General features: G+C 37.9%; 1 protein-coding gene across 1 annotated transcript in view; it reads left to right on the forward strand.

The window, feature by feature from the left end:
• The window catches only part of adgrb2 (adhesion G protein-coupled receptor B2), a 290,118-nt gene that overhangs the window by 250,677 nt on the left and 13,275 nt on the right, over positions 1-26,166 (forward strand). The window contains exons 28-34 of the mRNA XM_059350350.1: positions 2,990-3,256; positions 7,799-7,838; positions 8,222-8,236; positions 12,933-13,105; positions 13,822-14,541; positions 19,192-19,227; positions 23,548-23,661. Coding sequence (XP_059206333.1) covers positions 2,990-3,256; positions 7,799-7,838; positions 8,222-8,236; positions 12,933-13,105; positions 13,822-14,541; positions 19,192-19,227; positions 23,548-23,661 — 1,365 coding nt within the window. The remainder of the gene's footprint in view (positions 1-2,989; positions 3,257-7,798; positions 7,839-8,221; positions 8,237-12,932; positions 13,106-13,821; positions 14,542-19,191; positions 19,228-23,547; positions 23,662-26,166) is intronic.

A 26,166-nucleotide genomic window follows, 5' to 3' on the forward strand; every position in this document is an offset into this window, starting at 1 on the left:
TTCAGGGATATTCTCACCTGAGCTTTTTGACAAAACACACCAGAATGTGTTCCTTCATCTTCAAACTATTTAGTGACAGAATGTTGGCTAATGGATTCAATCTCACAGCAGATCAATGCCGCAGGTAACGCTTTATAATAAGGTCCTTAATAACCATTAATTAACAAGTAATAAGGCATTGTTCTCGCTTTAGATCCGGTGGTTGCAAAAAGCATAGTTAACTTATAGTTAACTTATAATAGATGAGCAATCAAGTATATTTTAATATCAATAAGCAAACAAAATAAGATGAATAAAGGCATGGCAAAGACATAATGGGTGGGTCATGGGTGTTTGTAATGCCATTATTAACACTTATATAAGCTTATAAACACACAATAATGTTAATAAGCATCTTGTAAGGACTTACAAGGGCCTTATTACTTGTTAATTAATGGTTATTACAAGGACCTTCCATGCCGCATAAACGTGAAAATCCTCTGCCAACAGAACATTAAAAGTCCACAACCTGCTTAGAAAAAGTTTCAGCTCTTTCCTGCACATATTCTGCCCGATAGACAGAGGAAATGTGTTTACAGTGCTTAGTGTGAAAGAAAACCAAAAAATGTTGCAACCACAAGACTGTATATGTAAAAAAGTGAGCTGACACACCCTGTTCTTAGTAATTGATGGATAATTACACTACAAGTGAATGAGTTAGGACTGAAACCTCCCCCTATAACGGGAAACATATTCAGAGTTAGAAAGACAACATTTCCAGTTATTTGGATACTATAAACACTTAACACTTATACAGCACTAAAGACAGTTTTGTCTTTTGTTTTCTCTCCCCAATTCTAGCCATGATTGTGTAGTTTCCATAGCGGTGTTGGACTAATATATTATAGAGAAAATGAGACTACAGTCAGTAGATATAAAACAAGCAACAAAAAAAGCCCTGACACTGTTCCTGAACCATGTACAACAACTTCCTGACTCACTTTTAATAAGCGGGGCAATCAGGAGCTTATTGAGGGTAATGGCCTATTAGTTGTAACTTATGGTCATGCATTAATATGTGCTTTACAGGGACTAATAAAGAGCCAATATGCTACTAATATGCATGCTAATAAGCAACTAGTTAATGGTTAATATGTGTACCATAATATGAACCCCCAGCCTGAAACTAACTTCATAAAATGTCATAACTGGCCATAGCAACTTAACTATCTAACCATCGATAAATACCATTTCTGTTACAATATCCTGCTCAAATTAATATCAATCCATATTTGACATTCTTGTTGTTGACTTTGAGTTAATAAATGTGCAAACAGCCTGCAGCATGACATTTATTACCAAAAGATCAGCAGTCAGCACTTTTTATTTACTTTTAACCTAAACTTCTTTGTCTTTATTTGAAGAGCACAGAGCTCCCGTAAGGTTATTGTACGTGTTCCAAATGTGGCTAATAGTGTGATAAATCATACGGACTTGAACTGCCTCGCCAATGTCAGTACGGTCACACCGCCACCGCCGCCGCCAGAGCGAGAGAGCGACTCTCCCAACGCCGTTCCCTTTATTTCTCCCTCAGATCTGTTTGCGGTAACGATTATGTCTTTCTGAACGCCCCTCTGAGGTTATCAAGATTAAACTTTGGAGCCATCATTCTGCTCCGAGAAGCCATTATGACACATTCTCTGTCTCTGTTTTCATAACCAAGAGGAACATTTACAGTCTGACGGCGCTTATTTAATATTTGGTTAAATGTGTTTCTATCATACACACAGCTCATTTCTAGTGCTCTATTAAAAAAAGACAGCTGGTAAAGCTTTTATTTGACTCTCAATGTGTCTGAAATCTCCTCAGACGCATGAAGGGCTGTTGTATGAACGCCACGGCACCCTTGAGAATATTAATTGTGATGGATAATTTGGTGAAGCTGCCACCAGTTAGGCTGTATCACCATTATAATTAATCTCAGGTGTTCTTGCTGTATTCACAGGAAATCTCATTAGAACGTTAAACCCCTGACATTTAGAGACATCATAAAGACGTAGAGCTGCTTCTTCAAGTTGAATCTTTAGAAAAATCGTTGGTAACACTTTACAATAACCATCTAAGTGATGTTATAGATGGTTTATAAACCAGTTATTATTAACCATTTACAAAATTCTATACATATTTAATCTTTAAATGGTTTCAAGCGATTTCTTAAAGGTATAAGAATAATTTTAAAATCATTGGTAGCACTTTACAATAACCATCATTTATAAATGGTAAACAGATAGTTTATTAATGTTTAATCATCATTTATAAACCATATAAAGGCCATTTATAAATGGTAAATACATAATTTATTAATGTTTAACTAACTAAATAATTTATAAATGGCTAATAGATGGTATATTCATGTAAGTTTATAGTTACTTTACCATTAACAAACAATTAAATTATAATTAATAGTTTATTAACACTTTAGCTGTACTCATTATAACATTTTAACACCATATTAAGTATGTTAATGATTTTGAAATGATTCATATACCTTTAAGAAATTGGGTGAAAACATTTAAAGATTAAATATGTATAGCACTTTGCAAATGGTTAATAATTGGTTTATAAACCATCTATAAACATCACTTAGATGGTTATTGTAAAGTGTTACCAAATAATTTACATACTTAATATGGTGTTAAAAATGTTATAATGAGTGTAAAGCTATTAATAAACTAATCATTATGTTTGTTTATGGTAAAGTAATCTATTTGGCATTTATAAATTATAGTTCAACATTGTTACATTTTCTATTCACCATTCTAAATGGCCTATATATGGTTTATAAATGATGATTAACCATTAATAAACTATCTGTTTACCATCTATAAATGATGGTTATTGTAAAGTGTTACCAAATCGTTTGATTAGTTAATCTCTCCTCCTTAAAACTGATTATATTTCCTTTCCTGCTTTATGTTTTCCGTTATTTTTATGTTTTTTAAACCATCAGAAGTGTCCCAATGTGAGCTACTGTGGGCAGCAGTGTGGCTCGCTGCGGTACGGCACGTCCTCGTGTCTGCTGGGTTGCCACCCGCTGCAGCTCCCGCCGCCGGCGGCGAGCACGCCGGGGTGCCAGCAGCCCTGCTGCCACAGTCTGCCCCGCAGCACCCCGGGGCTGGAGATCAGCCACGCCCTCACCCACCCACAGCAGCATAACCCCCTCCTCAACCATGCTCATAACCATAACCACGCCCACAACCACATCGCCAGCCAACCAGTACGTCACCTGTATCATAATAATAATAATAGTCACGCCCATAGATGGAGAAAGGTGGAATCTGTAAGAGAATAAATGTTAAGGGATCATTTTTGCCATTTTGAGTGATGGACTTCTTTTCTTTCTTGCCAAGAGTTGGATGAGAAGATACAGTTCTCATGTCTCAAGACTGGAAACTGCTCTTTAAGGCAGTAGTTCTCAACCTTTTTGAGTCGCGACCCCCAATTTAACATGCATGTTGTCCGCGACCCCCGCTCACTGAACACAATCTCACACACACAGTTCAGATCACCCAAAAAAGAAACAAAATGACCAAAAAAAGGAAACAAAAGACACAAAATGACCAGAAAAGACACAAAATGACAAAGAAGACACTAAATGGCCAAAGAAGACACAAAATGACCAAAAAAGACACAAAATGACCAAAGAAAGGAAACAAAATGACCAAAAAAAGACACTAAATGACTAAACAAAGACACTAAATGACTAAACAAAGACACTAAATGACCAAAAAAAGATACAAAATGACTACAAAAAGACACAAAATGACCAAAAAAGGAAACAAAATGACCAAAAAAAGACACAAAATTACTTTTTAAAAAAATACACAAAATGACCAAAAAAAGACACAAAATTACTTTAAAAAAAGAGACACAAAATGACAAAAAAAAAGACACAAAATGACTAAAAAAAACACGAAATGAGAAAAAATGTTGTGTTCAAAATGATTTGGCGACCCCCAGAAATCATCTTGCGACCCAATTGGGGTCCCGACCCCAAGGTTGAGAACAGCTGCTTTAAGGGACAGTTCACCCCAAAATCAAAAATACATATTTTTCCCTCAACTCTACTTCTATTTGTAAAACAAGATCTAGACACAAAACCAATCTAGATTGATAAATAGCACTACAGGTAAGGAAAAATAAGGAATATTTACTGTGAGCTGTCACTTTAAGGTCACTGATTAACATGTTATATATTGTTTGTTTATTCTGTACAAAAATACAAAGTGTTATTCTATTTCTTAATCATTCATAGTGACTTTTGGAGTCATCATTGTGGAGTTGCCACGACTTCAGAAGGTCTTTGATCCCGGCTAGGAAATAGTCCTGCACATAAACCCCTTTTAAAACCACAATGTGTCATTTTTTTACACTGTGGGCTTTATATGGATACCAATACAAAGTCAAACTTCAAACTTGTTCAAAATGTTTGAAAAATGCTTAATTTTAGCCATTATGTTTTCAAGGTTAGAAATATCCTTTTATTTTAAAATAATAATCTTTAAAATGCTTTATTTTCAACATAATTTGGTGTACAATCTACACAATCACTAACCAAACATCTCTTAAAATGTGAAATGAAACAATCCTGGCGTCTACCAACAGTATTTTATTTAGCATAAAAACATGAGAATCAATGTTTACATCTAGCTCTGGGCAAGAAAGCAAATTAACTCATTCCCAAAATTTCAAAATAATTCTTAAACCAAGAAAAAAGTCCTTTGTGCATAAATATAGTTTTGTTTGATTACATATTGCACCTTTAAATCTCAGTAGGAGTAGTTGTGATGTACAACTAGAAACTAGCAGACCGTGTATTTATAGTATGCATTTTAATTAATTTAGTAGATTTCTTGGTAACACTTTCTATGAAGACTACATCTATAGTGCATTATGAGCGCATTCATAGTGAATTATAATGCTCATTATAATCAATCATAATGCATTATGACTGCACTCATAAACACATATAAAGCTTCATGATGCACTATATCAACAGTTATAAATATAGCTTATAATGACTTATAAATCCAAGTGTCTTATGAGTGCTCTTGACTGGTTATAAACTACTATAATGCAGTATAGCTAATCATGATGAATCATGAAACATCATGATTAGCTATGCTGCATTATAGATGCGTCTATATGAACCTCACTTTACTTAAAGCATACATTGATCATTTATTTATACTTATGGCATCCTATGAGTCCTTATAACAATTGATTGTTGAGGTGTGTGTATAGAGGGGTATGAGTAGTTGTAATGTATTATAAGCCTCATCAGTCAGCCTGTAGTTTATAACCAGTCAAGAGCACTCATAAGACACTTGGATTTATAAGTCATTATAAGCTATATTTATAACTGTTGATATAGTGCATCATGAAGCTTTATATGTGTTTATGAATGCAGTCATAATGCATTATGATTGATTATAATGAGCATTATAATTCACTATGAATGCGCTCATAAGGCACTATAGATGTAGTCTTCATAGAAAGTGTTACCCATTTTTCTTAAACCAAGAAAAAAGTCCTTTGTGCATAAATATAGTTTTGTTTGATTACATATTGCACCTTTAAATCTCAGTAGGAGTAGTTGTGATGTACAACTAGAAACTAGCAGACCGTGTATTTATAGTATGCATTTTAATTGATTTAGTAGATTTCTTTTGTACTTGTTTCAGTAGTAATCTCACCAAGAATCCTTGTGTTTTATAGGCTGTTTACTCAGCCAATAGGACTCAACAATAGGACTCTGTTCCCTTTTGGTGCTTTTACCAAACAGTTGACGTTGATGACTCACTGTACTTACCCTCTGAGGCTGCAGGAGAGACAGTGTGTTCTAGTTAAAATAAAGATGATTTGTTTCTCTCAATTTGGATGAGAGAGAGAGAGAGAAAGGGAGAGAGACAGAGAGAGAGAGAGAGAGAGAGAGAGAGAGCTTTCTTTCATATCCTCATCCGTCCATTTAGTAGAGACCCATTTCTGGTGCTGCGGGTGATTTGCGTACTAAGAGCTTTTCGTCTCCTCTGAGACTTTTACACATTCCCTCCTTCTCTCTTTCAGTTTTTCCTCCCCCCGTCCTCTTCTCTTTGCCTGTGTGGCGTGCCCAAACTGTCTAAAATCTGTAGTTTATTATCCAAACAAAGGCTTTTGTAAGTGAATCCCAGCGAGGACAGGAGGAGGCTCTATGGTTGGAGGAGGGAGGACCACCACTGCATAGCAATGAGCTCCACTCTCACTGAAGTTTAGGGAACTAGAGTGGCGGCCATGTTGGAAACAACACATCTTCATTCAACCCACCTCCCTCTGAGTGTGTCTTTACCCCGAGGAGGAGTGCCACCCTGCTTTTCTTCACTAAATTCCACATCAAAGCAAATAAACATCAAATGTTTTTGCTTTATCTCCATAAAATCTGAATAGTGAGTGCAGGTTAAACTCAGTGTGGCGTGGATGTTTGCATTTTGGTCATAATCGTAAAAAGCATTGGTGTTCTTACATTATAATTTGCCGTCTTCCAGCTGAAACGCTCGGCAGAAAGTTTAGCTTCAATCAGCGCGGCAAATAACAGTAATGCTGCAGTTACATTCCTGTCTCTAGCGAGGTGACTGATGAGGAGTACAGTAGCATTACATACCTGGCTAAACTCCACAGCTCGTCTCTTTCAAAGACTTTATTTGGGTGTGCTGCTGTGAACTGATCAACATGGTCTCACAGGAATCCGTGGAATAGCCACGGATTCACTCAAATTTCCGTGAAACTGACACGGATTTGGCTACAATGCAAGTTAATGCCAGTCATATCCCGTGGCTATTCCAACATACAAAGTGATTATGTACATTCACTGAGTGAAGATTTAGAAAATAAAACATATATTTCTCGCTAGAAATGTGATCAAAATCCATTTTTATGCAGAAACTAAGTCAAAATATTGATTTTTTCACTAAAAATGAGAGAACTGTCCGCCATGTTTTTTGTTCTGACCGCCGGGACCTTGAAAGTCACGTAACTTGGAACAAACCAATAGGAACAAATATCCATGGAATAGCCACGGGATATGACTGTCATTAACTTGCATTGTAGCCAAATCCGTGTCAGTTTCACGGAAATTTGAGTGATTCCGTGGCTATTCCACGGATTTTGAGTTAAGCGAATCCGTGGCTATTTCACGGATTCCTGTGAGACCAGGTTCAAACATATATACATCAGGAACAAAGCGGCAGCGTGTGCTATCACACAGAGTCGTCTGTTCTTTTCGGTTCGGATAAATCCACTATGAGGAAATGAAAATGGAACATTTTTAGTATGACTTAAGGCTACATTTCTAGGTCTAGTTCACAGAGGGCGACACTAATTGTCTGGGTTGTAAAGTACAGATCCCATCCTTTTACTCTAGAGTCAGAATAGGGCGCTGGGGTGGGGATTCTGTTCTGAGTGTTCCTGTATGTCTGTGTTTTATTGTGAAAAAACTTAATAAACAAAGTTTTAAAAATGATCAGGAATGGCTGGCTCTATGTGAACCAACCATAGACTGTATATAAAGAACCAACAAAGAAAGGCATTGGACGGGGAGAAAATTATTTCATCTTTGTGGATTAAACAAACATTGAAAGGAGAAAAAAAAAAAAAGAATAGGGCGCCGGAGTCATGGGGAACAGCATAACCATTCAAGATCCAATCAGTCATCAGTGCATGTAATAACGTGGTGATGTAATGACTCACAGTCTCTCCTCTCTCCCCCCCGGCCTCCCTCTCTCAGACGGACTTTGAGAAGGATGTGGACTTGGCGTGTCAAACAGGTGAGCTCTCACTTCCACCTGGTCGCTCTCCCCCTTCCTCCCTTTGTCTCTTTCTTTTGTCCAGCTCAGGATTAGCATTTAGCATTGCAGAGAGGCTGTTAGCCAGCCCGCCGTGCAGCATGTTGATAGAACGACAGGAGATGATGTGCTACATCTCCACACAGTGCTGCACAGATTATTATGCCTTATCAATCACACTGATTCTGCCCAATAAGTGTTCAGCGAGCATATGTTTGGATGAGACTGTGTTTAATTGTGCATGATAATAACACTCCTCAATGTGTTCAGACCTGTTTCACTGCTGCTGACTATGGTGTTGTGTGTTCCACGATGTGATGTGCTTTGAAATATTAACACAGTCACTCTCCCCCTCCACCCTGCAGAGAGAGGACACCCATGTAAGTTTTGCACCCAGTTGACCTTCTTAACACTGCCTGGTCCTTCTAGACTAGAATCACTGTAGATGAACCTGGTGGGAGTAAACTAGTTACTGAAGTGGCACCGCACTTTAAACATGCATCCAGCATTGCTATACACCAGGGGTCTCTGGAGACACAAAATGACCAAAAAAGACACAAAATTTAAAAAAAGACACAAAATTACTAGAAAAAAAGACACAAAATGACCAAAAAAAAGACACAAAATGACCAAAAAAGACACAAAATGACCAAAAAAAGACACATAATGACCAAAAAAGACAATATTATTAAAAAAGACACACAATTATTAAAAAAAGACATAATATTGTTTTAAAAAAGACAATATTATTAAAAAAGACACACAATTATTAAAAAAAGACATCAAATTGTTTTAAAAAAGACAATATTATTAAAAAAGACACACAATTATTAAAAAAAGACATAAAATTGTTTTAAAAAAGACACAAAATTACCAAAAAAGACACAAAATGACCAAAAAAAGACACATAATGACCAAAAAAGACAATATTATTAAAAAAGACACACAATTATTAAAAAAAGACATAAAATTGTTTTAAAAAAGACAATATTATTAAAAAAGACACACAATTATTAAAAAAAGACATAAAATTGTTTTAAAAAAGACACAAAATTACCAAAAAAAATTGAAATTAAACTTTCATATCAAGGTGGGGGCCGCAAAATATCGCCACGAGGGCGCAATTGGCCCGCGGGCCGCGAGTTTGAGACCCATTGCTATACACTGTAAAAAATGTTTGTAGAAATTACAGTAAAACACTGTCAAATTGTATCAGAAATAGGTCGTAAAATGAAACATTGTATATCACCATAGTAGTTACTTTTAATAATCGTAAATCAAATAATAGCATAAAACTTTAAATTCTACTGTCATAAACTGTAGAAAACACAGTTTTGCTGTAAAAATATACAATTTTCATGTAAAATTAATGGAGAAATACCATGATCACACAATTATCCTTAAAGTTTAGGATTATTCTGTATAAATTACAGTTTTTGCTGATATTTACATTTACATACGCTCACTGTAATTTCTACGGTGAAGTTCTGGCAACCAAAGCTTCTGGTATTTTACCGTAAATTAAACAGATTTTCTTTTACAGTGTAAGAGCAATAAGAGTAAGAAAACATTCATACAATGTTCTATCATAATGTTATTTTTGTGATATACAGTCAGGGAAAAAAATATTAGACCATTGTTTTCATCAAATTCTTGTTCATTTTAATGCCTGGTACAACTAATGGTATATTTGTGTTGACAAATATAATGATAACAATCAATATAGCTATATATTTTTGCCAATTTCCATGGTTTTCTTGATAATAACCAACATCATTTTGACTTTTACCCTGTCCAATATATCTATTGTATTGTATTGTTATTAATTCTGTGTATTTTATTGGTGTTTCTTTTCTATCCTTTCGTACGGTGTCCTTGAGTGCCAAGAAAGGCGCCTCCAAAAAAAATGTATTATTATTATTATTATTATTATTATTATTATTATTATTATCATTATCAAGAAAACCATGTTAAATGTCTAGATATCAGCTCTTAGATTAAACTCTTATGAGCTCTTTTTGTTGTTATCATTATATTTGTCCAAACTAATTTGCCTTGAGTTGTACCAGGCATTAAAATAAACAACAAATTGAAGAAAACAAGGATGGTCTAATCATTTTTCCATGACTGTAGATAGATAGATTGATAGATTAGACTTTATTGTCCACTGTGGTGGAATTTGTCTTTAACTTCTCCAGTATATAGAATACAAACGTGACACACATAAAACATACAATCTATGAATATACATAAATATATGTGAACACATTTAAAATAAATAAATAAATAAAATATATTAAAAAAGTTGTATACACATTTTAAAATATGTCAAATGCAAAGATTTGTAGTAGAAAGATTGCACAAAAATTACTGCTGAGATGTTGGATGTTGCAGGGAAATAAAACAAATCTTAATATATCACTTTACTTACAGTATTCAATATATTAACCCTTTATCATGATATGCATCATATCACCAGATTCTTGTCCTAGTAATGTTTCTAAAGAATGAGCAGTTTTCTGGTGCTTTTGCCAAGAAATCTCTTGAATAAATCCCAGAGAACTTTTCCTACAAATCTTTTAAACTTTTCAACAAAAGCATCTGCTCAATTAAATCAATTTCACTCGTATAAATCTCTTTTTCACTTTATGTTTCGATCACAGAGGACCAATTAGCAACCATGAAAACTGAACCACCACATATCTCTTGCCAGCTGATGCTTCTGGTGAAAATTCAACTATTACAGTATCCTGTGTTTTTTATTTGACTTACATTCTGAATCGCTTCTGATTACAATGACAGAATGTGTGCAGCTTGATGATTTAATCCTCCAGGGTTTAGCCTTATCCCACACAGAACTGTAATATTCACACTGTGGAAGGACGACAGAAGCCCAACGTTAATATAACTTGTTTCCCAAAAGCCTGTGTAGTAATAACCTCTGCCAAAGAGCTTTAGTTTTTGGCTCGGTTTGTTTGTTTGTCAGCAGGATGACAGAAAAACTACTGGGTCGGTTTTCATAAAACTTGGTGAAAGGATGTAGCACGGGTCAAGAAAGAACACATTTAACTAGCAGCACATCTGAATCACACATTATTTTTCTTTTAGTATTTGTATTTATGAAAATTTGCCCTTTTTTACAACATCAAAAACAAACATACAGCAGTAATACAGCAATAATAATAATAATAACAATGATTTAATACAACAACAACAACAAAAAACACCTGCCAGCTCGTTGAAAGGGTGCATGTACAATTCAGTCTATACAGCAACTATAATGTCAGTAAGTAAGGTAATAAATCAGAAATCACATCCCTGGAGCCTTGATGTGAAGTCGAGGAAGACCTAATATATACAGGGTACAATATTTAAAATTGTTGTGACTGAAATCAAACTTGTTTTTGAAGCAAACAAAGACAGAACAGGACAGCATAGTAACGACACATTAATAAATCTAATTCCCATGTTGAGATCTCTCCTGCCCCCAGATGTTAGGAAACTTTGGTTGAGCATAGGTAAGGTATAGGCAGAAAAAACAATTGATTTTTATTTTTGTAAAGATTACAAGATTTGTGCTACATTCATGCCATAATTGAATATTCCGAAAAAGACGAATGAAGGACAATTCCAAACAAAACGACAACTTGGAAAGTTAGCTAAAATCTTGGTACATTTTGGATCAGTTTTCTTTGCTCTTCATCGTCACGCAAAAAATGGAAACAGCTATCAATGTGTTGTTTAAACACTGAGCAATAAAATACACATCAAACCTGTAGATCAACTGCCAAACTAGGGAAACGGTAACGTCCGAGGGGCAAGTGAATGCACCATTGGCCCTGGTGGAGCTCTGCTCTATCCGGATGTCATTAAAGTTAATAATATATAGTTTCTCATTCCCACAGACCACCTCTATCTGGCTCTGCATCTCTAGAAGTGTTCAGTTGAAGCGTGCCACTGCAGGAACACATAGAACACCTGCCAGATCCGTCTATAGGTCGTTCTCTGGGTCTCCACTGTTGGATGCAGATGTGAAGGGATCACATCTCCCAAAACCTTCCAGTCCTTTCACATCTCTGCACCAACAGGACGGGAAACGCAGAGAAACTCTGGGTTCTGCACCCAGCCAGACTCAGACTCAGCAGGATCCAGCTTCAATTTGTAATAAAACGTGTAGCTTGACATTTTGTCACATCAATGCTGTTAGCATAAAAATGGTCAGCGCTACATGCTTTCGTCTAGAATTGGACTTTGGGGTCACAAAGTAAATATTCTTTTCCTCTGATGGGGACAGAATGAGCATGATGTTTAGCATGGATTTACAGATAGTTTGAGTTGTGTGTGATTGTGATGATAGATTGATGTCAGTTGTGATGAAACATTATCTATCATCAGCATGTCAGTTATTCTAGACATGTGGAGTATCTGTGTGTAGTTTCCCCCCTCAACAATATGCATGAAAGCTTACCAAAGCCACTGTAAGTAGTTTTATGTTCTGTTTTTATTTACAGTGTTATGAAATAAAAACAGGCTCTCATACGGAAATACACACACACACACACACACACACACACACAGGGAATATTAAGCTAGTGAGCAAGATATGGGCCAGGACTCGGCAGCGAGGGAATTTGGCTCCATTTCATTTGAAGCACACAGCATTTTGCACTCAGGCTCTTTCTCCAAGCTAATAAAAATCCTGGCTCACCGGCAAATCTTGAGATGGAGCGAGACTTAAGGTCACAGTGTCAGAGACAAAACCCATCTGAGTTACTGTGGACCATGTAAGCCCAAAATGAGAAGTGAAACTTTTCTTTGGAGATGCAGTCTGTCTCACAAAGTTGCAAACAAACTCCAGTTATCACAACATGATTTATGTTTCTGTTTGGTCAATCTCTGTCCTCTGTTTCTGCATTTATTTCCATTCAAACTCATTCCCCTTTCTCTCTCTAAATGTTCTTCTTCCTCCCCTTTTCCTCTTCTTTAACCTCACCTATAACCTCCTATACCCTAACCCTGACCCCCCCTGCCTCTTCCCTCCGCTCTATTGGTGTCTCCTTTCACACCTTTCTCTAGTCATATTCAAGGAGGTGAACACCTGTAACCCAGCCACCATCACTGGGACCCTCTCCCGGATCTCCCTGGACGACGAGGACGACCCCAAGCTGGCAGCCCACCAGGAGGGGGGAGTAGGGGTCAACTTCAGCTCCCTCCCCGGGAACATCCCCCCTCCAAACCTCATCGTACAGGTAAAGGACTGACCATAAGACCATTTGATGTGATCAAAACTAAGAGAATCTTGCTTTGAGGAAATCCTTTTTAAACCCAATGGTTCTGTCCTGCTCAAGGTTATAATAGTTTTGGATTTTTCATTAGTTTTAGTTTTAATTTTGTTGTGAATTTTTGTCTTCAAATTCAGTTAGTTTTAGTTAGTTTTTAGAGTGAGTTTTCTAGTTTTAGTTTAGTTTTTATTTTTTGAAAATGCTTAGTTTTAGTTTAGTTTTTATTAGTTTTAGTGTTAGTTTTAGTTTTTTTGTAATGGGCTATGTGTTGGTGCCAGATTCAAAGAGGTCATAATAAATGTTTCCTTTATTTCCTTTGGTTTATCATCTCAGCCCCAATAAGGTTATTAACTCTTACAGTTCTGGGTGTTTTGTATTTTGGTTCTCGTGTAAACATCCCAGTCTCAGTAAACATATTCACCATGTGTTGCATGTTCAAATAGAAACACTGAATTATGAATGAAAAAGTTGACAAAAACGAAAACTAAGGACATTTTCACTATAATTTTAGTTAGTTTTAGTTAGTTTTGTAACCACACAATACAGTTTCAGTTAGTTATCGTTTTTTTAAAAACTCTAGTTTTTATTTTTATTTCAGTTAACAAAAACGTTTTTTCAATTCTAGTTTCCGTTATTTCGTTAGTTTTAGTAAACTATAATAACCTTGGTCCTGCTTCCATCAGGTTCCAACCCTCGGCGGCCTCAACGAGCTGAGCGAGACGCCCCTGAAGAAGGAGGTGAACGTGGACCAGCAGAGACAGCAGGGCCAGCAGCGCAGCGGCGCTCCCATCTACCTGTGCACCGAGAGCGGCCTGGGCTGGGCGCGCCCGCCCGCCTCCTCCAACAACTCCCAGGACGGGAGCGCCGGGAGCGGGGGGAGTGGAGGAGGAGGCGGAGGAGGAAGCGGAGGCAGCGGGGAGGGAGACTACATGGTCTTACCTCGTAGGACGGTCAGTCTCAAACCTCCAGCGCCCTCCTCCCAAGGAGGAGGCCTGGGACTGGGGGGCGAGGACAAGCCCCTCAACATCGCGGTGGAGGACCCTCCCTTCCCCCCGCCCCCCTCCCCGCTGACCCTCCACCCGGCCGAAAGCGAGGCGTACCCGGCGGATTTTGTGCCGTCGAGCGTGGGCGACATGAACATCGCCATGAACCTGAACCGCTCCTACGGGACCATCAAAACCATGCCCCACGGGCACAGCCACATGATGGCGCCGGGGGGGCTGGTGCACGCCCACCCAGGACACATGCACGCCCACGGGCACTCGCTGCAGCTGAAGCCGGGCCAGAGGCCGTCCGTCAGACAGATCCTGACAGGGGGGACCACGGTGGAGAGGACCAGGACCCTGCCACGCAACCTGGGCAGCACCAACGCCAACAGCAGCCACTCAGCAGGATCCCTAGAGGTGGGTCAGAGGGATCAGGGAGCAGGGAAGGAGGGAAGGAGGGAAGGAGGGAAGGAGGGAAGGAGGGAAGGAGGGGCTCCAAGTGTTCTTCACTGGCTCCACCTTTCACTTCAGCACATGCTTGATGTTCAGTTGTGGATGTGGTGGTGGTGTTTTTTATTGTTTTATTAAAGGATCCCCATTAGCTTGTGCCGTGGCAGTTGGCTAGTCTTCCTGGGGTCAAAACATTCCAACAAGTAATACTCAACAGTCCTACAACAACTTTAACAGTAAAAATACATTCCAAAATACATTAGAAAAGCACAGCAGCACAAAAGTTCATTACAAAATGCAGCACACATTTAAAAGACAGTTTGTAGAATCAAACCATTTAATTATAGCCATTTGGATTAAATGTTTAGGAATAATTGGTCAAATGCATTTGATCAGAAAACAAATAAAATACAAAAAAAACAAAACAGCTTTTACCAGTATCATTGATTGTAATCCTGGACATCATGAATCCAGGCAAACATCGCTTCTATAAAGAGTAGCGTCCTTTCAACCAAAATAAACGAAAAAAAATTTAAATAAACCCCCCCAAAAATTATAAAAAGCCCAACACCTAACATTAACCACTGACAAAGTACATCTTTAATTTCTTTTTGAAGGATATTTAGCTTTTTTCTTGACGGATATCAAGTGGTAAATCATTCCATATATTACTGGCTCTATAAAGCTCTGTTCTTTTCAGAGAATTAGTTCTTGGATGAGCTTGCAAAATATCACCCTTGTCTGCCTTCCTGCTGTTATGTTTATGCACAGTATTACAAAAAACTATTTTATCTCTCATGAACTCAGGTGTCGCTATATAAGTGTTGATGTGGTGTTGGAATGAAAAAGAGCATAGAGAGACCAGGTTCTCCTATGTGACATTCTGAATATTCAAGGATTTTAAACGCTTTCAAATCATTTAATCCTCTGAAGCCCAAGCAGTTTCAGCGTGTTCTTTGCTACTATCACATTTTAGTGACTCAAGCCTCAATTTTCACTGCAATATATGAGCCCAGCACTTCTTTGGAAAGAGCACAATCATGTCTAGAAGTAGCAAGAACTCAAAGGTGGCTTTTGTGCAGTATAGCATTTACATTTACATTTAGTCATTTAGCAGACGCTTTTATCCAAAGCGACTTACAGGAAGAATAAAAACAAACAATCAAGGTATAGTGCTCAGTTATGATGCCTTAAATCATATAAAAGGAAAACATGCAAGTGTCATTTATCTAATATGTTATATTATTACCAAAAATTAAAAAGGTGAATCTATATATTCAGAATTTTTAAGTGACCACAAGTCTTACCAACATTAGATAACAAAAAGCGTCCACATGCTAAAGTTATTGAATTACTTATGTTTTTACAGCCTCTCTGTGCAAGCAGCTGGCAGCTCAGTTTCACAGACTTTTTGTCACAATACTCAGTGGAGTCATATATAGCTGATTGAATTTAATGTTTTTTTCAGAAGATCTTTTCAGGGCAAAGGGTAGATTGAATGAGACATGTAGAATAAAGTGATTGTGATGAAATATCACAATTTTACGCTTAGAAGTGGTGATTTTAGAAGCGTCTGTCTCAAATGATTCACAACAAAATTTGAAAATTCTACCATCATTTTTACATGTTATGTCATCCCCTTGGGTTCTGGGGTTCAGAGGGTTAAACGAGAAAAATATAAATACCGTAAAAGCATTTGCATCAAATGTAGAAAACATTTCATTCAAGAAGGTCATTAGAAGAAAACAACACCATTTCAACCAAACAAAATAACAATAATATAACTGCACTACACTAAAAGAACTCAAGTTATGAACATTTCTGGCTACATGGGAAGAAACAGTCATGATATAGAGCTAATAACCATATAATTTCACACATTCAAACCTTCAAACAACTCAAGACATTTCTTCTCCACATTGTCTTTGATATACAGTAACAATATGTCCAACACACTGCGATAATAGCACAGTCGTGTGCTTCAGAAGTCTGTTATGACAACTGCTATTATTCTCAGCTGAGTGCTGTTTATTGCTGCTGACGGAGACAATGAGCATAGAAATGAGTTATTCTCTTAATGACAGACAGCTTCTCCTAGTTTACCGTGTGTGATGGTTTGTGTGTGATGTGTTTGTGATTCCTAACCACACAAGGTGGCACGGCAGATGGACTGAGACAGGCAGGATCAGAGGAAATACCCCTGGTGGATGTCTTTCTGCCCACCACACACACACACACACTGACATATGTAGGAAACCATGCACACGATAACAGGGACATAACGCACACACACTTTGGATCTTCCCCCAATGGCTTCTTGCTGACTCACAAGGTTGATTAAAGAGATGGAAGAGACACTTTCACCGAAAAGTGCAGATGCTTCATTTAGGGCTGAGGACGTTAAGGACGAGTCATTAAAACTCATAAAAAATCAGAAGAGCTACGAGTGCACTCATGAATACCAAAAAAAAAAATCTACAGAGAAACCTGCGGGATGTAATTTACTGCTATAATTTCACCCTGTTTGAATATGCTTGATTTGGAGATGGATATCAGAGCGTGTCTCTCCAGATTAAATCACAGCAGTGTTTTACTCCCCAGTTCAAACATGGTGACGCATAATGGAGGGATCGCGCAAATGTACTCACAGTTTCATTTCACTGTTGATTTTTAGTTAGAGGCTTGTAAATTTAAACTCTAAATGATCTAGTCAAGGCGTGAGAAAGTTTCACAGGGCATATTATTATAACGTCGTGCTATAGAAACCAGTGGAGGGACTTTTGGAATATAAATCAGAGTCTCCCTATAACAAAATGCTAACTTTAAAGATCAAGTCATCAAATGATTCAGGCCAGTAATTCTAATATATATTGGCTGGACCCAAGATAGTCTATTACAAAAGATAATGCATTAAGCTGCTCCAGTGATATGAATTGGAATACACTTCCTGGCTCCTAAATGGGCGTTTTGTGTTGCGAATGTGAAGCATATGAATTTATATTTTCTTTGCTAAAATGAGTTAATTACATGGCTAACAGCAACACTCAGCATTACAAAATCAGTTTGCCAACATTAGTTGATGCTAGCTTATAATTTTGAAACAATTTGGCTAACTTGTTACCAAACTCGCAAGAGTTTTTTGATGAGACAGAATAGTCTTGAGCAAAGATACTTTTCTCATTTCTAATTTGTCTGCCTGAAAAATGTAATTTGAGTGAAAGTTTCAGGGTATGTGGCTTGGGAAAAACTGTTCCAATTTACTTTGAGCTGCTCATAATCTGTGCTCACTTTAACTTCTCTGTTTGAAATGAATTGATACAGGGCCTGACACTGGTCTTCTAAAGGGATGTTGAAGTTAAGAAACCCAGACAGGAAGTGTTTTTTAACTGATTCTGGCTAATTCCTTTCAGAACATTAGCTAGCTACCTTTCCATGCTAGTAGCTAGCAACTGGCCCATCTAGCTAGCTTTGCATTTAGTTCCCAACAACTCTTGATGTGACAGTTATAACTGTAAGATGGTACTTATATTAATACTTCACTTGAGCCAGAAATTTCAAATCTTTACAATAGTAGAAAATTGACCCTGATATGATTCACCGCATTATGAAACTAAAACTGAGAAACTAGTGTGTGACTGGTTGTCTACAGGATCATCATGCCATCAAAAAAGCAAATCACAGGAGGATTCCTCATGAATTTTGTATCAGTGAGATAATGACTGCTTTATGTGTATCCCCACCAAAACATGCACTATACTGTATGTATATGCATGTTGCATGTGTTCCATATTACAAAGCAAACTCAATCAGGGAATGTCTCTGTTCAAGGTAAGGATTCACCTGCAGGACGGCTGCTGTTGCACAAAGCTAACAGGACTCTCTCACAGGGAAACTTACCTCTCTATCTGTTTGCATTACTCTTACCTTTGGTGCCTTGGCTGCAATAGCATCAGATCAGCAACTCTTGCCCTTTCAAAGAATGAATACAGCTTTTAACTAACTGTGGAGAGCAGCTCCTCTCACTGCCAAATGCAAATCTGGCAGACAGCGAGAGCCAAATAGGAAGTCAGAGACGGAATGTAATGCAATGCAATGTCAAGGCCAGATGAGTTGGAAATGTCTGCAGCTGTTAAATTGGCGGCTTGTGTGCCACTCGCTATAGCTGCGGAGGCACTTAAGAGGAGAGTGGTGGGGTCCAAACAAGATTAGAGGAGGAAAACCATTCCTCATATGTTTGTTGCGGCTCTTTTAATCGGAATGTCTCCAAGAAATTCTCCAAAAATAGCAAAGGGGATGATTTATGCTGGGGGTTGTAATGATTGTATTTGAGAGTATGTGAGCCGAGAAATTATTGTTTCATTCTAATTCTGGGTTATTCCACTTCACTAATCTCATTACGTTGAAATAGACTGAATAATTTGCTTTTTGCCTTGACATTTGTAAGAATATCTGTATCGTGTTGGGCAGCCAGAGCACATTAGCTCTTCTCTTGTTACCGAACAATGGCAGTATGAGAAACCGGCACATGAATGGAGATGGAGAGGTCTAAGTTGACTCGTGGTGGAGGGGTTGGTCATTGATGCTGTTTTCTCTCCCCCTGCCCCCCTCCTCTTCCAGAGGAAAAGAGTACGGTACTCTGAGCTGGACTTCGAGGTAAGATCTCTGCCTCCCCCCTGTCATCAGCCTGTCTCTGCTTTCTTGTGCTTCTGCCAGGACTTGAGTAACGCATAGAGGAGCAAAAAGCACTGCTAAACCCTCCCTCCACCTCTGTCTCCCTGCATTTAGAACTATGGACTGTTTTAGATCTACCTCACAAAGTATGCTGTTTCTCCAACAATGGCCTTAAACCGGCACTACTTAATGAATCAGAACAAAAAACATCCCACTGGCATGTGCAATTAAATCCAACAAGCCTGTCATGTCATTGTGGGGGTCCTGGTTGAAGAAACAGCAAAGTAGAGTGCTTCTTGTGTCTGAATGAATACAAGCGATCAGTGATGGGTCGACCCGTAGTCTGGCTGGTTTTATCTGTTGGAACGACATGGTTTGACACTGTGTGTGTGTGCTAGAATGATCTGGGTGTCCTGTGAATCTCCAGTCTCTAGCCACTAACCCCCTTCAAGAAAACACCTCCCCTTTGCATTGCTTTAGTTAAATTTCGACTGTTAAAGACTGGACATTCACCTTCCACCGTGGAGATTCAGCCATCACTAGAGGGTGTGTGTGGTGAGCAGCTACTAACAGTGACATGGCTGATTGGTGTTCTTATCTGGCTCATTTACTGGAGAGTCATTGGTGGCCGCTGCATGAATTTAGCACAAGGAGACTGGCTCTCTGGAAAATCAACTCTATTCTCATAAATTGACTATTGACTTTTGAGAAAGAGGTTGACATAGAAGCACCGCTAATATAGCCAAGTGTACACTTCCATCATTTAATGGAAGGTTAAACCCATTTTCATCCATGTTTTTTCTTTCTTTAATTCACTTTCCCCATCCTTTTAGACTCTTAGAACATATATACATATGTAAATACTATATAAATTGTATCATTATAAACCGTTTTAAACTTAATTAAGAATAAAGTATTTTAGGAGAAGTCATACTGAAAATACTGGGTACTCCATTGATTTGGTATTGCGCTTAAAGTTGGGGAACTTGCAAGAGACACAGTAGCCATGTTTCCATTTCATTTTGAGCACACTTTCGGAATGATATAACATTTTAAAAAGCAAATAAAAGAAAATTAAGGAGTATTTCTATCAAGTGTTTTGGAGTGAATAATCTTGGTTGAAGCATAGTTTGGGCCATAGGCTTCACACGTAGATAGACACTAGTAGAAGGTTGTAAACCTGAAATGAAACAAATCAGCCTGGCTGTCCAACCCATTTACCCATCAGAGAAACATGCAGAAAGGTCTTTAGGATTGTTTCATGCTGTCTAGACACAAAGACAAACTGAGTCTCCTTTAACCCTTTATCAGGCAAAGAACTATATTTGGTAACTTCAAGTAATATTTAGAGAAAAAAGTTGCAAATTTACTAGATTAAAGTGGCAAATCTGCGCGAAAAAAGTCGCAGATTTACGAGAAAAAAGTGGGAAAAAAGCAACTTTTTTTTCCCAGATTCACCACTTTAAATCTCATAAATCTGCACATTTTTTCTCGTAGATTTGCCACTTTAATCTCGTAAACTTTTTTCTCAAAATATTATTTTCGTATGTTTTTTTTACACATTCTGGCTGTATGTAATATCATCCAATATTCTCTAGGGTTGAAATTTGGAATTTGCAAGTATTTCAATGAGTGTCCTATTAAGGGTTAAAGTGGTGAATCTGGGAGAAAAAAGTTGCTTTTTTCCCACTTTTTTCGCGCAGATTTGTCACTTTAAATCTCTTAAATCTGCGACTTTTTTTCTTCTAGATTTGCCACTTTAATCTAGTAAATTTGCAACTTTTTTTTTTAAATATTACCTGAAGGTACCAAATATAGTTCTTTGCCTGATAAAAGGTTAAGATGCTCACAGCGGTAACACCTGATTAGACATTAAATATTCACCAGGTAAAGAAAAAAATTGATCAAGGCTTTCTGTACAACTGGTTGGGACGCTATCACTTGATTAATGGGTGGTGGTTATCAGCCTCAGAGTTATGCTGCTTATGCCGCTGTCGGAACATTAAATATGTTGTCATGTTAAGGCTTACTGTTGTTATATCATTTTTATTCTCTAAACTTTAACAGTAACTTTAACCAGCTATTGAGGGGGCTGATAATGACCTCTGCACTCTAATTGGTGGAGTAGGCAGCTTCTAATCTGTATTTATGAAGGATGATAACACTTGATAATGGCTATTTAATGGGCTGATTACTTTCAAAATCGGTGTTGCCATATTCCGCATCCACTCATTTTCAACCAAAGCAAAAAAACAGAGGATGAAAACTTTTTTACACAATTGATTAAGTTTTATTGAATTTTGCCATTTCCATTTAACTTTTCTAATACAATACTTTAAGATGTGCATAAAAATAGGTGAATGGAAACGTGTGCTCTATGTGGTAGAAGCTGAGGGATCCGGACTTACAGTTCTCATTATGGGTCAAAGGTCAAAAAGCCTACATTTCCCATATAGCATATTTCATTTGGCCCCACTTAACCCTTTATCGGGCGAAGAACTACATTTGGTAACTTCAGTGAATATCAAAATGGGTCCCCATGTCTCTCTGTTTGGTCGTACAACCACATGGATTTCTTCCAGCTAATCAGCAAAGATCAGGCTACGTCACAGGGGTAATATTTCGAGAAAAAAAGTTGCAAATTTACTAGATTAAAGTGGCAAATCTACAAGAAAAAAAGTTGCAGATTCAAGAGATTTAAAGTGGCAAATCTGCGTGAAAAAAGTCACAGATTTACGAGAAAAAAGTGGGAAAAAGCAACTTTTTTCTTGCAGATTCACCACTTTAAATCTCATAAATCTGTGCATTTTTTTCTCGTAGATTTACCACTTTAATCTCATAAATTAATTTCTCAAAATATTACCCCCCTCCCCCAGGTCCGTATGTTTTTTTTACACATTCTGGCCATATGTAATATCCTCCAATATTCTCTAGGGTCGAAATTTGGAATTTGCAAGTATTCAATGAGTGTCCTATTAAGGGTTAATGCCCACTTCTTTCAAACACAACACACCTGATGCAGACAGGCTTTCTGTAAAAATGTTTTAAATCACTACATTTAAAAAAAACACTATAACTTGGTAGTACTCTGTGTATTGAGTGACCAAACTTTAAGTGTAAAATTGTTGGAGTTCCCCTGTCAATGAGAGCTTTATTTTGAAGGTTATGAAAACCTTTTATCATAGTTTACACAGGGTTCATTGGTTCATTTAATGAAAAGTTAAAACCCTGAGCCTCAAAGACGGTAAACTGATGACATAAAGACAAGCTGATTCTCCTTTAACCCTTTATTAGGCAAAGAACTATATTTGGTAGTTAGAGTCAGGTAATATTTCGAGAAAAAAGTTGCAAATTTATTAGATTAAAGTGGCAAACCTATGAGAAAAAAAGTTGCAGATTTAAGAGATTTAAAGTGGCAAATCTGTGCGAAAAAAGTCGCAGATTTACGAGAAAAAAGTGGAAAAAAGCTACTTTTTTTCTCCCAGATTCACCACTTTAAAACCTTTTATCATAGTTTACACAGGGTTCATTGGTTCATTTAATGAAAAGTTAAAACCCTGAGCCTCAAAGACGGTAAACTGATGACATAAAGCAAAAAGCAAGATACCAGTAGCACCTTCTTAGCCGAGCAGATGAGAGTGCCCACTCTGGAGTAATTGGAGCCGGTCCTGGCCGGGTGAGTGCTGGCGTTTTGCCCCTGTGTCACTTTCAACCTCGCAAGCTGCTTTGACGATTAGCTACTCCTGCACTGGCCATTAGCACGGAGACACAACAGCAGTGGCAGTTTGCTGTCAAACAATTAAAGATCTGGACTTAGCTGCCTTTTAGACGGACACATTCAGAACACAGTCGAGGCAGTTTTTGTCAAATACCCTCTCACTATTATATGGCAAGAGTTAAATTCCAGCCCTTCTGTTAGACATTTAATGATTTAGACAAAATCCTGAGTTAACAGGACCGCCAGCTAGCAGCCACCAGTCTGGAACAATGACATTTCTGTCAGTCATTTTCACCAAATTTTCACTTAAAGGACTCCTCTGCAGCACTCCCAGTTGCCAAATTGTGAAAGGCGGAGGAAGTGGATGATGTATGAGCATGAGCCAGCGATCGATCGATCTGTCCACGTTCCCACTCTAACCCCTTTTCACGGCTGGCGTCACTGCAGTCCCTCAGCATTTTACCCATCCCCGCCCCCCCCCCCTGCTTGCCCCTATATTGGCCCCCCTTTCTTTTTGCTTTTTTTTTTTTTTTTGGTTTCTATTTGGTTTCATTTCTGCTGTCCCTTCCTTTCTTCCCTTCCAGAAAGTGATGCACACTCGCAAAAGACATTCTGAGCTGTACCATGAGCTCAACCACTCGTCCAAGTTCCACACCATAGACAGGTATAGCAGGGACCCCGCCATGTCCACATTCAAGGTAAGACCATTGCCCCAAAGCGGGACGGGAACCCGCTGTACCCGTGCACCTCCACGCCCTCCGCTCCTCACAACCCTAAAACCCAAACCCCTCTAACACTGACCAGTTTAAAAAAACACTGGATTCTTCGCAGATCAAAATTGCAGTAGGATGCTTCACAGAAACTGCCGTACTGATTTAACATTGCATTATTAAATTAGTTTGTGTATATATATATATATATATATATATATATATATATATGGAAGAGAAAAGCTGCCAAAATAAAAAAATAGTTAAATAATACTAAAAATATTTTCTGTTAAATGTCTTATTTATTTAACTTTTTATTAATTCCCCTATTTATTTATTTTCCAATTTTATTCATTTACTTTATTTAATTCATTCATTTTTAAAATATATACAGTACAGGCCAAAAGTTTGGACACACACCTTCTCATTCAATGCGTTTTTCTTTATTTTCATGACTATTTACATTATAGATTCTCACTGAAGGCATCAAAACTATGAATGAACACATATGGAATTATGTACTTAACAAAAAAAGTGTGAAATAACTGAAAACATGTCTTGTATTTTAGATTCCTCAAAGTAACCACCCTTTGCTTACTAGAATATAAGACATGTTTTCAGTTATTTCACACTTTTTTGTTAAGTACATAATTCCACATGTGTTCATTCATAGTTTTGATGAATCTACAATGTAAATAGTCATGAAAATAAAGGTTCTAAATGTTTAACTTTTTATTAATTTCCCTATTTATTTATTTATTTTTTTCCTATTTTATTCATTTACTTTATTTAATTCATTCATGTTTAAATATATACGTTATTGCATTTCTTAGATTTGCATTTTTATTAATTTTTTGCATTAGTCATTTATTTATTTTATTTTGGCAGCTTCTGTCTTCCATAGATCTATTCATTAGTCTTTTTTTCAGCCAATTTGCTGCTTTAGAAACGAACAGTTTGCACCAACAAAGGAACCTGAATGAAATGTGGATAGTATTTGTATTGCCATTTGATTCATTCACCGGTATACTTATGATTACAGCCGTGGAGAATCAAAGAATAACTACCTCATCAATAAAACTTCAGAGGCAAATTTAACTCCAGCTTTCTTACTGTAAATATCTTTTCATACCTGCCGTAATTGGCCTGAACTTCATTGATTCTTACTTGTGGTGCCTTATTAAATACCTGTTAAAACACTTAATCGCATAAGCTGTTAGCTGAGGGATAATCAATCATAACCATTTAAAAAAAAATTTGCAATTTATCTTCAAAGGATTTCTCACTGTTAGCAGATCACCTCACCATAATGCATTGCTTAAAACACATCTGTGCCTCTACACACAAGTGCTTTGTCTATGCCTGTGTCACACTGTATTTGTTTAATTGGATTCATTGTCTATGTACTGTATGTCTGTTTCTCCATGTCTGAGTGGGTGGGTGTGAGTGTCAGTGGGGTGTTTGGGTGGGCACCTGCCAGCATGAGACACAGAAGCATCTTTGAATCATTAATACTCCATTAGCAGCCGACCAGAGAGTCCCTGCTTGCTCTGCACTGACCTTCAGAGGACCAGTTTCATTAAGATTTTATAACGCGAGCACATGGTCGCGCTCCTCTCGTCTGCGGAGCTTCAGTGTGCAGAACCCTGATGAGTTAGCCAACCTTGATAGGTGTACTTTCCCCTGGCAGCGCCGCCATACTGGTTCACATCTCATTTACACTGGCAGCAGAGGAAGAGAGGCCAGCCTGACATCTCTCATATTCCCCATGCCATGCAGCCACACACACACACACACACACACACACACACACACACACACACACGAGCATGCAGCCATTTCCCACTGCCAGACCGGCGGCCTTTTCCTTCACTCCTCATTTGCTCAACGTCTTGATCAAGATTTTCAGAAGCATTGGCCGACTCCCCATTCATTAATGCCAAGCAAATATTTAATGGAGGACAAGAAAAATGGCAGGCTGCTTGGAAAGGCATGAGCCATATATTAGAAGTGTGTGGTTCTTAACAGTTGCTCTGCAGAATGCTAATGTGCCTCTGAGGGAGCGCAGGTGTGCTTTGAGATTATGCCCAAATGTAAAAGAAATGAAAGCCCAGCCACGAATAATAGATAGGCGGTATTTACGCTAATTAAGACGAGTTGGAATGCATATTTCCTCTGGGTCGGTGACGTCACGGAAGTTATAAAATGGAAGAGGAAGCATAGATATGGCTTACTCATCCAAATCCATTATGTTAAAAGTAAGTAGGCAGTTCACTTAACTGTGAATAATTACACGGATAATGCTATCAGTGTCAGGCCTTTGACAGGACCCAGCTTGAGTTCAGCTCTGCTGTTGTCAACATCTCACTTTGAGAGTCACCCCCAGACACGGACATGCTGACTATACAGTAATTATGGAGATGAGAAGGGTGTGTGTGTGGGTGTGCGTGTCCATATCAGAGTGCCTACGTGTGTGGCTGCATGCCTGTGTTG

This window comes from Centropristis striata, chromosome 14, assembly GCF_030273125.1.
Source record: "Centropristis striata isolate RG_2023a ecotype Rhode Island chromosome 14, C.striata_1.0, whole genome shotgun sequence".
NCBI lineage: Eukaryota > Metazoa > Chordata > Actinopteri > Perciformes > Serranidae > Centropristis > Centropristis striata.